At 68.4% G+C, this 14,250-nt stretch overlaps 1 protein-coding gene across 1 annotated transcript; it reads right to left on the minus strand.

Moving 5' to 3' along the window:
* Positions 1–9,538: 9,538 nt before the first annotated feature.
* On the minus strand, positions 9,539–11,539 carry NKX2-3 (NK2 homeobox 3). The gene is made up of 2 exons (XM_064514479.1): positions 10,982–11,539; positions 9,539–10,313 (listed from the first exon to the last, which is right to left on the minus strand). Exons 1-2 carry the CDS (start codon positions 11,322–11,324, stop codon positions 9,673–9,675), a joined length of 984 nt encoding a protein of 327 aa, XP_064370549.1. The 5' UTR covers positions 11,325–11,539; the 3' UTR covers positions 9,539–9,672.
* Between the last annotated feature and the right edge of the window lie 2,711 nt (positions 11,540–14,250).

Raw genomic sequence — 14,250 nt, forward strand, 5'->3', positions numbered from 1 at the left:
GAGGGCCTGTGAGGAGAGGCAGCAGAGGGGTATAGGAAAGTGCAGCCAGGGCATTCTGGGGACACTTGACTCTTGGGTTTGTGCTGGAGCTGTGGTAAACAGATTCCTGCCACCTTCACTGCTGTGGTCCAGGAAGGTCTTGGCGTTTTTGCCTACAGCGTGAAGGCAAAGCAAGGGCTCGTGGTGCATCACCTGCCTCCCCTGGAGCATCAGGGAAGGCTCTTGTGGCTCCCGGGAAGGCTCTCGTGGCTCCCAGGCTGGCCAATCCTGCGCTTTCACTCTGACTGTGGGTCCTCAAGATGCCTTCAGACTGCTCCGAGCAGCACCAAGGCAGGAGGTCCCGGGTCGTGTGCGCTGCGGGCAACACAGGAATCGTGCTGGGTTAGGCTGGAGGGCCATCAAGGCGGGTTGTGCGCCTCACTCACATAGATTTGGAGCTCATCAAGGCTTTTGCCTTCTGGTTTTAAATAACTAGACTAGTTTGTGTCTTGATGAGTGCAACTGTTCAAAACTCTTCCAGAACAGTTGCTCCAAGTGCTAATGTTTTTTCTGATCTAACAATAATTAATACGTTTTTTGGTTTTGTTAGCTGTGTTAATACCGACTACTTTTAGAGTCCCACTAAGCTCCGAACCTCCAAGCCAACGTTGCCAGGTTGTGCACTGAGCACCAAAGGATTGTTTTAGTTGTTCTGAACTTCCCAGACCTGAACCTCTGTTTCTGTTGAGTCAGGCGCCAGCGCGGGATGCCTGGCTCTAGCCGGATGCCACGTGGCAGGAGACCCAGGTAACCCTGTTGAGGAGGCTGCAAACGGGGCAGGACAACGGAGCCGTCCAGGCTGGAACTGCGCAGCTTGCGCTGGATGGATGCTGCGCTATGGTGGGGCTCACGCCTCGGACCCGGGCAGAGCCCCAGACGGCTGTGTGCATCCCATAGTGCCTGGAGGAGGGACATCTATCCCACAATGCCATGCCCAAAATAACTCCCTGGAGGAAATGCGTTCACAGCTGTGGTATGTGGTGCGCTCGCATCTGTGTCAGCTTGGGGCTGTTCCAGTGGATTCTCCGGCCTGTTCTGTCCTGCACGGAGGAGGGCTGCACCCGGCCAGGCCCCGGTCTGCCTGCTGGGGCCAGGGCAAAGAGGGGTTTTCCTGCCACTGGAAAGGTGCAGGAGGCCCAGCATGGTGGGGGCAGCCAGCGCGGGAGGCCCTGCCGTGGGTGATGCTCTGCTAGCGCCCAGCACTGGGCTTTCTGAGATGCCCTCCGCACTGCAGATCCATGTGCTCGACACCCCTGTGCCAAGCCCCATCCCACCCCTAGCTCTATGTTTCTTCTAAGGATCTCTCTCCTGGTTTCTAATGCAGATTGAGCTCAGGTGGGAGTCTGAGTGTGCCCACAGCCGCGCAGCAGGCCCGGGGCTGCCTCGCCGTGCCTCCGCTGCGCGCCTGCCCTCTCCTCCCTGCCATGGGCAGCAGGCTCCTGCTCCCTGCTGCCTCTGCTCAACCAGGAGGATTAGGAACTCCTTAAAGAAACAAAAGGCACCGGAAGCGAGGAACCTCCAGTTTTCCCACCATTTCAGGAGCTGGGGCTTTAAGAAATAGCCCAAGTACTGCAAGATTTGGCAGCTGTGCTGCTTCTCCACCCAAGAGGGAGAAATCCGAGAAGCAGAAATGGCTGGGAGAGACCAAGGGAGGATTAGCAGGCAGTGCATTAGGCTGGAGTTTGCCAGGAGCGAGGCAGCAGAAGACCGGCACGACTGAGCTCTGCAAGGATGGGCCTCCCTGCGCAGAGGCGGAAATCTGTTCCCAGCGAGCAGAGCTGCAGCGTCGCCTCCGGCCCTCACCACGGATCAGGGCGATTACAGGCACCTTGGAGGGAAAGGCATAAACACGGGCAGGATCTGGGGAGAGATTCGCACAATTAAATCCATGAGCCTCTGGGAGAAGTCTATAAATGTCAACAGGCAAACGCATGATTGAAGGTGACTGCAGGATGAGGAGAGAGATATTTCCAGGAATAACTGCCCAGGGAAGTGCTGGGGGAGGGAGCGAGACTCGCAGGACCTGGGATATTATAAGTCTGCCCAGCATGGAGAAGCTGGTCCTGTAAGTGGTTGTCCCGATGGGGCCTCTTGGGTTTCCTGGGGCTTTGCCAGCTTACTGAACAGCGGTTGGAGCATTGGCTGGTGCAGGCAGCAGAGGCCCTGGGGACCCACGTGGTGACAGCGCCATGCACCAGGGTCTGCACGCTGCCGGGGGCACGAGCACCGCCAGGGCAGGAACATCCCCATGCCCTGCCAGGGAGTTTCCAGATATCCACCGCGGCTTGGACCAAGTCATGGAAGACTAGAAAAATCCCCTGTCCCGCTGCCACCTCCATCCTCTGAGCTGAATCTCTGCCATGGATCAACAGCCGGCTCCGGGACCGCATGCGGGCTCTCACAGTGGGAATGAAGGTGCCTGCCGCTGGCATTGCCTAGCGGGGTTGGGGCCCCCGGGGCTTTCCTGCCCCCGTGAGACTGCCTCCACCCTAAGCTCCGTGCTGCGGCCTCGGGCGCCCGCTGCAGGCAAAGGGCAGCTCAGAGCCCCGTGAGGGCTGATCTCAGGGAGCTTCCCTAAAAACCACTTCCAACCGCTGCTTTTAGCTTTGTCTCTTGATTGCGTTGGCTTGGGCTTCGTTAGGTCCTCTGCTGTTTCCCCTTGCCTCCGAGGAGCCACTCTGCTCCAGGCCTGTCCTGTGGTATCCTAGGTATTTGGCTGTGCTTTGTGCGAGATCCCTCCCACAGCTTCTTCTGAAGAAAAAGGCTATTTTTGGCTTCCAGTAAGGAAGCCACCCTGAGCCCGTCAGCATTTTGGAGACAACCCATTTTCTCCTCAGCTCCCTGTGGCATCCCCGGCCGTATCCAGAGGGGCCGGGGATTCGCTGCCTTTCCTTCTGCTGTCTGACTGCCCCCTCGGGCCACGTCCTACCATTGGTGCCAGGGGGCAGGCCCAGGGGGTCCCTTTTGGAGCCCCTGCTCCATGCTGCACCCGAGGCCGTGGACGGGCCACAGCAGCCCCCCTGGTGCAGACCCAGGCTGTTTCAGGCAGCCCGAGTTTGCAGTGCCAGGAGTGAGACAGCTCCAGCGAGTGCCCGGCTGCTCTGTAACGCAAGGAGGGTGGCCGAAGCCCGCGCAGCGCGGAGGTGCGCTCCCAGCCTCCCTGCAGCTCCTGCCCACTCCGGCTCTGGGATTGCTCAGGGCTCTGCCAGACCCCAATAAACTTATACAAGTTCTCATGACCCCACGGCCCTCGCAGCGGTGGTAAACTTGTGAGCCGCGGCTGCCTGGACACAGACCAGATGCTGCCGCTGGTGGGCTCTGGGAAAGCGTCTTCTGGGCCGTGGCGCTGCTTGGGGTAAAACAGCAGAGACAACCCCTGGCTGTGCTGGTACCAGGCGCCCGAGCCCCGCTGTGCACTGCACCCCTGGAAGGAGCTGGATGCGTGCGATGGCCCGGGAGGCAGCAGCGGGGTGCAGGTGCACCGCAGCGTGAGCACGTGCTGGGGTCACTGTCCCAAGGGCCAGGACGGTGGGGACGGCGTAGGCGTGCCGTGCCGCTAGAGCCTGCCCTGGGACAGCTTTCACAAGAGCCTGGGCCAAGGGCTGTTGCAGGCCCTGGAGACTGGGGGGCTCCAGCCCTAACCCCCCTGGTCTGCAGCTACTGCTCTCACTGCCATGCGAAGCCTGGAGAAACCCTGCAGTTCCCCCGGAGCACGTATGACACAAGGGCTGATACAAGAGCCTCCTGGCAGCGTGCAGGCCCTGTCTGGTGCAGCAAGGCAGGTGTTGGGAGAAATGTAAACCCAGCAGCCTGCTTCTCCGTCTCCTGGCACCTTTGGGTGCCCCTTAGCTCTGGGCACTGTGCATTGCCAGGGGCTATAAAAAGACGAGGGATACGAGAACTGGGCCAGAGCGGGGCAGTGCCTCCGGCAGGGACGCAGCTCCCTCTGGTGAGGACGCAGCAGCAATCGTCGCGAGGTGCTGGACACCGCAGCCTGCGAGACGTCCTTGGGACAAGGACTTGGGGGGCGAAGGCGGTGGCCGGAGGCTGAGGGCGGTGCTGGGCGAGCTGCTCAGAGGCTGCGGTGCTGCCTGGTGCCCGGGGCACCGTGCGGGCACAGGGGGCCGGGCAGGGTCCCTCGCCCGCCTCCCCCGAGTCCCCCGGCGCGCGGTGGCTGGGACAGAGCGGTGCTTGTCCCCTGCCTGTCCCCGAGCGCTTGCCGATAGGTGGCGGTGGCGTATCTCACTAGGGGACAGGCCCGGGGACCCGGTGTCCCGGGTGGGAGCCCAGGGTGGCCTGCGGGTCCCAGCCAGCACGTGCTGCCCCGGTGGGAGCCCGGGGGGCCTCCGCTCACCCCAGCGCCAGCGCGGGAGGGGCCCCTCGCCGCCCGGCTCTAGCAGCTCGTTGTGCTCATGGCTAGGTGGTGTCCCCTTGGAAATGTTTGTTGATTTTATTGCACACTCAGTGAAACGCGGCACGCCGTGCAGCCAGGCAGGGGCTCTGGCAGGGCCCGAGCGTCTTTCTGGCCTTCAGCAAAGCTCTGCTCCGGGGGTGTCAGCAGAACTGCAGCAAGGAGGTGCAGCGGCAAGAAGATGCGTTGCTATTGCCCTTCCTGTCCTGCAGGAACCCAGCATCTGCGCAGCCTCCCAGACAGCTTCCCCAAGGCTGGCAGAGCCACGCAGGGCCAGCCAGCACACAGCAGAAACTCTTCAGTCTTCAAATCTTCAGGGACACTGGCACCTGCACAAAAGAACCATGCCTTCACCAATGGTTTGCAAAGCCTTTCCTGAAAAACAGGGGTTCCTGGACACCTGGGCTCATCATGCTCAGCACAAGTCTTCAAGCCTGGTCATTGCAAGGGAGTGAGGGCCAGGCAGGTGTAACCAGCATCCCATGCACCAGGAAAGCCTGTGCTTCCCGAGATGGGGCGAAAGGCCCCCACTTCCATGCCTTTCATCAGTGCTCATTGCCATCTTCGCAGGAAAAGGTCAGTGAGGAGGTGCATCCCAGCACGGCCTACATGGGGGCCCCGGTGTGACCGGGTGAGGTGTTACCGGTCACCCACAAACAACCCCTTTCTCTGGATGGCTCCCTCATACTATTTGCCTGAATACCCCCCTTAGCAGCACTGTGTCTGGTGTCACTGGTGCAGGAATCAGAGAAGAAACAGCTGAAAAGCAGTATCCCCCCACTTACTCAGGTGTAATCATCCCGTGATGGCCGGAGGGACAGGCCTGAGGACTGAGGAGAGGTTTTGGGGCATAAGTTACTCATCCACGAATGCAAGGCATGTCCCTGGCCCGTGTGCTGTTGCACATGTGGTGGGAGGGACCCTTGCTGGAGGCTGCACAGCACAAGTACTGGTATTTTGATTTATTTACCAGCTCTATGGCTGGCCACAGCATTCTTGGCACTGGGGAGTGCTTGTGCAATGGAGAAGTCCCTCACTGCCACAGCCAGGAGGAGCTTCCAGCACCTCCAGCACCAGCTGCCCATAGAGCACATGGCAGAGGCGCCCCGCAAAGTCCTGGTTGGCCAGGCAGCCTCAGCAGCTCCCTGCCCGCAGCCACGGGCAGCTGCAGCACGTGCTCCTGGCAGAAGAGCTGCAGAGCAAGTGTTCCCACTCCATGGACCACAGGGGAGCCTTGTCCCTGCCACTGGCTGAGCCTGCCATGTCGTGGCAGTGGCCTCTGCCCTCCCTCGCACCCTCTCTCTGCCCTTACATGGGTGGCTAATGCCCCGTGGGAACGCTGCACTCACCCTTTGCTTTTACAGCAGGCGAGAGGAGCTTCCCCAGATCCAAGACAAGGTGGGAACAGCCCAGCACCATCACAACGTGCAGCCGGGCCCCAGGGCCCTGGGGCAGCCGTAGCTGTGCCAGCGTTGTAGAAGATGGGGCCAGGATGCAGGGAGGGCTGCCTGAGTCTGCGGCAGCTGGCACCGGCACCTCTGAAAGGAGCCAGCTCTCTGGCCCCCATGGGTCTTGCTCCAGACACAACGGTGGTGCTGATCGGCATGCCCAATTTCCTTGACGTCAGCAAGTGCATGGGGGATAGAGAAGGATGAAGGGCATAAGGGGAGACGACTGAAGTGGGTGAAAAGGATAAATGGAAAAAGATGGGAAGCAGAGGAAACCAGAGCATATTCACGGTGCTATGGAAGGAACAGTTCTGTTCCTGGCTGATCCTGAATGGGACAGAATGTCCATGGAAAAACAGGTAGTACTGAGATTTGAATAAACCCTCCCTGGGAATCACTGGAGCCTGCTGGATAGAGATGAATTTGGCTTATGGGCGCTTCCTTGGCGAGGAAACCTGAATGAAAAATAGAATTTGAGCCTGTGCACAAAGTGACTCAGGCTAAAGCCTGGCCCAGGGGCTGGAGCTGCCCTCTCCTCCCCTAAGACAAGCCGCTCCCCCCTGCCCCGTCCCTCCTTTGCTTTAAGTCAGCATGTTGTTTTAGACCAGTCCGGGCCCTGTCCAAAATCAATCGTCGCCTTCCCTCTCTAGCTCCCAAACAGCGGTAAATCCCTCTGTTTGATCAGGAAGAAACAACACGCGACCTCTGCCCCTTGACCATGGCGCTCTCCATCCCTGGCTCACCAGCCTGCCGCCCTGTCCCTCCAGCCACGTCGCCCGCCGCGGCAGGATCATGCAGAAGTGAGTTCCCCAAATGCCTTCCTGCCCCTCGCCAAAAGCGCTCCCTCGCCTACAGCTGTGAGTGCGACACGTCACCGCCGGGCGCCAGGGGACGAGGTGCGTCACCGGCGGGTGCTGCCTCCCGCTCGGCCACACAGTAACTTCCCTCCATTGTGTCTCTCCTCCCTGGGCAGCTTGTCCAATCTGCGATCTCCCACCATCTCCCTCCCACCAGCCTCCGCCGGCCGTTCCTCCTCTTTGGAGAGCTTCATTTCCGCCACAGGGCTCAACAAGCTCCCCAGCATCGCGAGATCTTTCTCGGCTCCTCTGTCCTCTCCATCGGCTTGGGGGCTTTGGGCTAGGCAGCCTGCAGAGGGGTCCCTCCCACTAATCCCCTGCCCTCCTCCGAGTCTGGTCTTGCTAGGACAGCTGGGATCTGTCCCAGGAGAGGAGCTCGCTATGGTGGACATCCAGAAACTCCCCTGCCGTGCCACATCAGCCTTCAGCGAGGCCCTCTCAGCATCGCCCAGGCCCTGGAGGAGCAGCAGCTGTGTGCTGCTCCAGCCCTTGGATGGGGAGAGCAGGGGTGAGGAGTGCACATGGGTGCTACCAAGCAGGAATGGGCTGAGCACGAGACTAAACTTGTGCGTACGGCAGTGCTTGATGCTATTGGTGCCTGATAATGTTGGTGCTGCCTGGCATTGCATCTCACAACACAACCATGGGATTGCTGCTTCACTGGCTGTGCTTCAGAGACTGTCTGCAACTACGGACGTGTGCAGTATGTCCCACATCAAGGCCCTGGTCTTGTCCAGGGCCTCTGGGCACTGCTGGGGATGGAGTGGGTTTCTACTCAGCAGCCACATACTTGGAGAGGATGTGCTAAGCTGGGAGATCCTCTCACACACCCCGATTTTGGAGAAGGTTATACTGTGATTATGACTCCTTAAGTGCACACCAAGGCATGCAGTCACAGGTCCTGTTTTTGCAAATGACAGTCTGGCAGAACATGGAGGAAAATGCAATTCTTTCCTATGGCAGAGACAAATCTCCTGAATTTGACTGTAGCTGCGAAGAGAGAACATCGCCTATCTTTGTTCTTGGCTATCCTGTTTCTACCCACGAGACCGCAGGGCCTTAACCACTCATCTCCGAAAGCCAAGAATGGAGCCTGGGCTTCCTCTCCCGCGACACCTTGCTGCCATCCAGCAAACAATCGGCTGGGCGTGCCGCATCCTCTTCCAGGCTGGCCCTGCGGAGCCTCCCAGCCGCAGCGTAGCTCCAGGGACGGCCGGGTGCGCCGCCGAGCTGAGGGGCCGGGACCTGTAAGCGGCTGGTTGCCTGTCCTGCGTCCTAGGTGTTGCTGCTGAAAAGCTTTCTCCAGTACCTTTCCAACAGCAAACCTGAGCCATGAGCATTTAATTTGCACAGAGGAACTGCACAGTGTAAAACCTCGAGCACTGATTTTGCAAAGCAAACTGTCGTAACCTGCTGCTTCTGCGATGGCATGTTACAAGCCCTAGACCTCCGCTGGCGGCGGAGCAGCCGTCACACAGCATCTGCGGGGAGGGGAAGCAGGAGGCTGCAGTGGGGCCGGGCGCCGCGGGGCAAAGGGGTACGGGCGGGTGTACGGAGCCCATGGGCCGCCTCTATCCCCGAGGCCTTCGGGAGACTCGGCTGGAAACATGTTCAGGAGCTCCAGCACCGCGGCCGGGAGCCGTGTGTGCCGCGACGGCGCCTGCGACCCCCGGCGTGGCCGCAGCCCGGGGAGAGCGCGGGGGGCGGCGGGCAGGTCTCCAGCCTCCCTCGCCCCGGCGGCAGGGCCCGCAGGGACAGAAAGGGCCCCCACGGCGGGCCGGGCCGAGGCAGCGCCCGTGCGCCGGGGCCGGCGCGGCTGCCCCCGGGGCCGGTCCCACGGCGCGGCGCGGCCCGGGGCGGGCGGGCGGCGGCCCCGCGGGCGGGGGCGCGCGGCTCGGGGGCCTCGGCCGCCCCCTCCCCCTGCAGCCGAGCGAAATGGCTGAACATGTAGCAATAATGCCCCGGCATTCAGGCTGCCCGGCCCGGCCGGCCCTAATCAGCGGCCCGCGGACCCCCCTCCTCTCCCCCTGCGCTCACAGAAAGGGGAACAAAACCCAGCACGTTTCTGCAGCCCCCGCGCATAAAGCGCCGGGCCTGGGCCTCAGTGGGGGGCAAAGCGGCCCGTCAATCTCGGCGCCGGGGCCCCTTTGTCCCTCGCCTCCCTGCCACACCTTTTGTTCCCGAATCCAATAAGCGCCTATTCCCGCTACCTTCCGCGGCGGCTCCTTTCAGCGCCGGCCCGGCGGCCACAAAGGGCCGCTCTGCGCGCCGCGGCCCCATTCAGCGCCTTGGCACGCTCACAATCCGCCCTGCCCGCGGGCACGGCGCTGCGAGCGGCCCCGCCGCCGCCGCCGGCCACCGGCACCGGCCGCCGGCCGCGGGGCAGGGCCGCGGCGGCGGCCTCCGCGGCGGCGGGCGAAGGAGGAGCGGGCGGCGGATATTGCACCTGGTTTATTGACTGACTTCGCGAGCTGGCGCTGGCAGTGACCGATACAGAGTAGATAGAGGGGCCGCGGGACCCCCGGCCCCGCCGTCGGCTTTTTTTACAAGCAAAGCTGCGCCGGTGGCGCGTCGCGATCGGCTGCGGCCGCGCCCGGCCCGGGGCCGCCCGTCGCGGCGGCACCTCGGGGGCTGCGGGCGGCGGCGGCGCTTCGCTGCGAGCTGGGGCTGCGCCGTCCTGCCGCGCCGCTCCGCGCTGCGCCGCGCCGCGCCGCTCCTCCCGCCGCGGCCCCGCGGGGAGCCGGGGTCCCGCCGAGCCGCCCCGCCGCCGCCGCCGCCGCCGCCGCGCCTCCAGTCCAGGGCGCGGGTTGCGCGGCGCGCAGCTGGGCTGCAGTGCGCGTTGTAACGGGGCTCGGCGGCCGGACCGCAGCCGCCGGGCCGCCCCGCCTGTCCGCTCCCGGCCCTCAGTGCGTGCGGGCTACCAGGCCCGGATGCCCTGCAGTGCGCCCTGGCTGCAGGAGGGCCCCGCCGCCGCCTGGTGCAGGGGCTGCCCGCCGCCGCCGAAGCCCCCCAGGCCGCCCACGTTCACGAAGGGGCCGGCGGCCGCGGCCGGGCTGCAGGCGGCCTGCATGGAGGCGCCGCCGGTGCCCGCCGGGTAGGTGCAGCCGTAGCCGGGGTTGTAGGAGGCGGCGTTGCCGTAGCCGTAGGCGGGGAAGCCGTTGTAGGAGTAGGGCCCGTTGTACGCGGAGCTGTAGCCCTGCGAGCCGCCGAGGCACGGCTTGCCGTCGCGGACCAGCACGGGCACGGCCACCCTGCGCGGCGGCGGCGGGGCCGCGGGGCTGCCCAGCTCCAGCGACTTGTCCTGCCGCTGCCGCTTGCACTTGTAGCGCCGGTTCTGGAACCAGATCTTCACCTGCGTGGAGGTGAGCTTGAGGCTGCTGGCCAGGTGCTCCCGCTCCGGCGCCGACAGGTAACGCTGCTGCTTGAACCGCCGCTCCAGCTCGAAGACCTGCGCCTGCGAGAAGAGGACGCGCGGCTTCCTGCGGCTCCGCTGCTTCGGCCTCTCCGCCTCCTCCGCCTTCTCCGCCGCCTCCAGCGGCTTCTTCAGGGCGCAGCTCTCTGCACGGGGGAGCACAGGTCACGGCTGCACCCCGCCGACGCCGGGCGCTGCTGCTCCCGACGGGCCGCACCGGCGGGCGAGAGCCCCGCGCCGCGCCCCGCGCCGAGACGCGCCCGTCGGGGAACCGCGGCGCCGGCACCGGCCGGCTCGGGCACCGCCGGCGTTTGCGACGTGCCGCTTCGGGCGGCGGGGCCAGGCGCGGAGCTGGCCCGCCACGCCGCGCCGCGCCGCGCCGCGCCGCGGGGCCCAGCCCCGGGCACCTGCTCCTCCGCCGCCGCCGCTGCCTCTCTCCCGCAGGGCCCCGCCGGACCGGGCGCGGGTGAGGCCTGCGCCGCCCCGCGCCTCCCGCTGTGCCCCGGCGGCTGCGGAGCGGGGGCCTGATCCGGCGGCTCCTGATCGGGGCCGTGCGGCGGCGCTTCCCGGGGCCGCGGAGCGCGGAGGAGGGCGGCTGCCGCCCCACGACGTGCCAGTCCCTGCGCCGGGTCCCCGCGGCCGCGGCGGGGAAGCGCGCTCGGTGCCGGCCGGCGCCGGGGACCGCGCTGCGGAGCGAAAGCGGCGCCGGGCGCGGGGCTCCGCGGGGCGCCCGGCCGTCACGGCGGCGATGCCGGTGGGGCCCGGGACGGCGCGGCGGGCCCGGGCGAGGGCGCGCGGCGGGGCCGATACTCACTTGGGTCGCGGGCCGCGGGGTCCAGCTCCTCTCCCGGGCCGGCGGCCTCGCAGGAGCCGCGCAGCACGGCGTGCACGTAGGTGTCGGCGACGATCCGCGCGTCCGCCTGGCCGCCGGGCGCTGCCATGGGGCTCAGGTAGGAGAGCTTCTCCTCCTCCTCTTCCTCCTCGCCGTCGGAGAAGCGGGCGCCGTCGGCGGCCGCCAGCAGGCAGGCGGCGGGGTGGAAGTGGTGGTCCAGGTGGTGCGGGAGCTGGGCCGCATAGTGCGGGTCCTGCTGCTGCTCCAGGTTGAGGATGTCTTTGACAGAGAAGGGGGTGGATGTGACGGGGCTCGGTAACATCATCGGGGCAGCGCGAGCGGCCAGGCAGTGCCGCGGGCGCGGCGGCGCTCGGGCTGCGGCTCGGCGGGGAGCGCCGCGCCCGGGGCGGGGGAGCGGGCAGCGCGCAGAGACGAGGGGCCGCGCCTGCTCCTGTCTAAGTTGCCTCCATTAGCCCGGCGCTGGGGGTCTGCGTTTTGTTACAGCTTCTGCAGGGACAGCCAAGGGCTCGGGAGCCTCCTCTGCCCCGGGCCGGCACGTCACGGCGAGGAGGGGCCGGGGGCCGGGGGCGGCCTCGCCATTGGAGGGAGGGGGAGGCTGAGCCGGCCCCCTGCCCGGCTCCGGCCGCCCGGCCAGAAATAGCAATGTATTAAGGCCGCGCTCGGGGCGGCCGCTTCCCCGCGGAGCGCCCCGCCGGCGCGGCCCGGCACCCGGCCGGCCGGGCAGAGCCTGCGGGCGCGGGCAGCGGGCGCCGGGGTCGGGGACCCTGGAGAGAGCCGCGGCCGCCACCGCGCCTCCCAGTGCTAAGCACGCGTAGGTAGGTAGGGACCCCCGCCCGGGCGCGCCCCGCCGCCCCCGGCCCGGCCCGGCCCCGCGAGGGGCCAACACGTGCGGCCCGGCCGCCGCCCCTGCCCCGCAAGTGCCCTGCCCGCCGCCGCCAACGGAGCCCCGCCGGCCTCTGCCGCCCGCGCCCCCGGGTGCCCCAGGCGCCCCCTGCCCCGGGCGGCTTTCGGCCCGGCGACGTGCACCGGCCCGGGCCGCTCGCTGGGCCCCGGCCGCGCCGCTCTGCCCCGCCGCTGCGCCCGCTCCCGGGACGCCTCCCGCCCGCCCGGGCCTCGCCGGAGCCGCCGCGCAGCGCGGCCGCCCGTGCGCGCGGCGGCGGCCGGATCGGGCCCCGCACCGCGGCCGCCGCCGGGCCGGGTCGGGCCGGGCCGGGCGGGCAGCCCGAGCCCGCGGCGCTGCGGGGCCGGGCCGGGAGCGCTGCCCCGCGCCGTTCGGCGGCTCCTTTCGTTTCCTTTCGTTTCCTTTCGTTTCCTTTCGTTTCTCCCGCCGGTAACGGGCGGGGAACGGTTCCGCGGAGCCGCCGCGCCGCCGCGCCGGCCGGTAACGCGCCGAGCGAGCCCGGCATCGCCCGCCGCGCCCCGCCGCGCCGCCGAGCCCCCCGGGCCCGCGGCTGCGCCTCCGCGCCGCCGAGCGCACCGGCGCGGCCGGGCGGGCGGTGCCGTTGCCCCGCGGCGGCGCCCCGCGGCCCCCGGCGCCCCGAGCGGCCCCGAGCGGCCGCGGCGCGGGGACCGGGCGCGCCGAGCGCCGGGCGGGAGGTGCCCAGCGGGACATTTCGTTGTGATTAAAATCCTGCCGCCCCGCAGGGCTCGGAGCGGCGCCGAGGCGAGGCCACGGGGACCGGGCGCGCACGGCGGGCAGGTGAGTGTCCCGGGGCCGCGGCTGCGCGGGGCCCGCCCGGGCGCCTCTCCCGCGCCGTTACCGGGCGGCGGCTCCGCCATTTACCGGCCCCGTCGGTGTTCCCGTTCCCCCGGACCCGCCGCTCCACCCGCCCCGGAGAAAATCAATTACCGGCCGGCGGCGGCCCCGGGCCGGGGTCTCGGTCCCGCGCACTTCGCCGCCGCTCGGGCGCCCACGATCCCGCGGCGGCGCCGGGTCCCGTCCTCCGCGGCGGGGCCGCTTTCTCTCGCCGCACCGGGTCGCAGCCCGCAGCGGGGCGCCGGATCGCTCCCGGCCGCGCCGCCGCCGCAGCCCCGTGGCGCCGAATCGCGGCGGGTCGCTCGCCGCTCCCCGCCCGCCCGGTGCCGCCCAGAGCCTGCTCGGTGCCGGGCCCCGGTGGCCGCGAAAGGGGCCCGGCCCTCGCCCGATCGCTGCCTCGCCGCCCGCGGCCGCGGTAACGATTAGTGCCTTGTCGGTGTGACGCCCGCCCGCAGGCCGGGCCCCGCTCAAGCCGCTGCAAGGCCCCGTTCCCGGCCCGGCCTGGCCGGCGGCTGCCGGGACGTGCGGGGAGGGGAGCCCGGCGGCGCTGCGGGCGGCGGGGCCGCTGCACGGGGCCCGGCTCCCCGGGAGCCCCGCGGCGGGGCAGGCAGGGCCAGGAGCCGCCGTTGCCGGGCGCCGGGCCCGCGGGAGCGGGGCGGCGGCAGGCGGCGGCCCCGGGCCTTGCCGACCCCAGGGCCGCGCCGCTCCGGTGATCGCGGGAATCGGGGCCCCGGCACACGCCTGGCCCCGCCGCCTCCGGGCGCTGCAGGGCCGTGCGCCCGGCCGGGCTGCCCGCGCCCGTCGTCCCCTCGGGCTCGCCTGGCGCCGCTCGCTGCCGCCCGCAGCTGCATCCCGGCCGGGGCCCAGCGCCAGGCGCGGCCGGGAGGCCCGGGGAGCCCGGCGTGGCGGCCCTGGCTCCCTGCAGCGGCTCGGCGGCGCTGGCTGTCCCGCTTCCCCGCGCCCGCCGGAGCAGCCTCTGCTCCCCGAGGGACCGCGGGCGGAGAGAGCAGGCCCAGCCGGGCCGCGGCACCGGCGGGCACATCCCCGCGTCGCCCGGGCCTTGCCCGAGGGCGTCTCCTGCCCTGCCCATGCTCCCGGGGCCGTGCCCGAGCCCTCCCTCCCCTCCTGCCGGCCTCGGCCCGCCCGGGCCCCTCGGGAGCCGGGGGCATCGGGCCAGCGCCGCGGCGCCGGCGGTCCGGGCCGTCTCGGCTGCGTGGGAGCGGCGACTTCCCGGCCGAGGGTGTCGGGGGAAGCGGGCCGGGCCGCGGCGCGCCGCTCGGCGCATCGGGCGGTTGCCCTGGGAGCGGGGCGCTGCTCGGCCCCCGCCGGTGCCGGGGCGGCGGGGTAGGGACGGGACGGGACGGGACGGGGCGAGCTGCGGGGCGGCTTGCGGGACCCAGGAGAGGGCTCAGGCCCGGTACCTGCCGGCGGGTGTCAGCCCCGGGATGCGGCTCCGGGGCTTTCCCAAGCTGGC

This window comes from Dromaius novaehollandiae, chromosome 6 (assembly GCF_036370855.1).
Source record: "Dromaius novaehollandiae isolate bDroNov1 chromosome 6, bDroNov1.hap1, whole genome shotgun sequence".
Classification (NCBI taxonomy): Eukaryota; Metazoa; Chordata; class Aves; order Casuariiformes; family Dromaiidae; genus Dromaius; species Dromaius novaehollandiae.

What these genes read in the sequence shown, in the direction of transcription:
- NKX2-3 (XM_064514479.1), bottom strand. Translation starts at nt 11,324, where the DNA reads ATGATGTTACCGAGCCCCGTCACATCCACCCCCTTCTCTGTCAAAGAC. An exon ending in CCCCGCGGCCCGCGACCCAA is followed by an intron (nt 10,314 to 10,981) that starts GTGAGTATCGGC and finishes TCCCCCGTGCAG; the next exon opens with AGAGCTGCGCCCTGAAGAAG.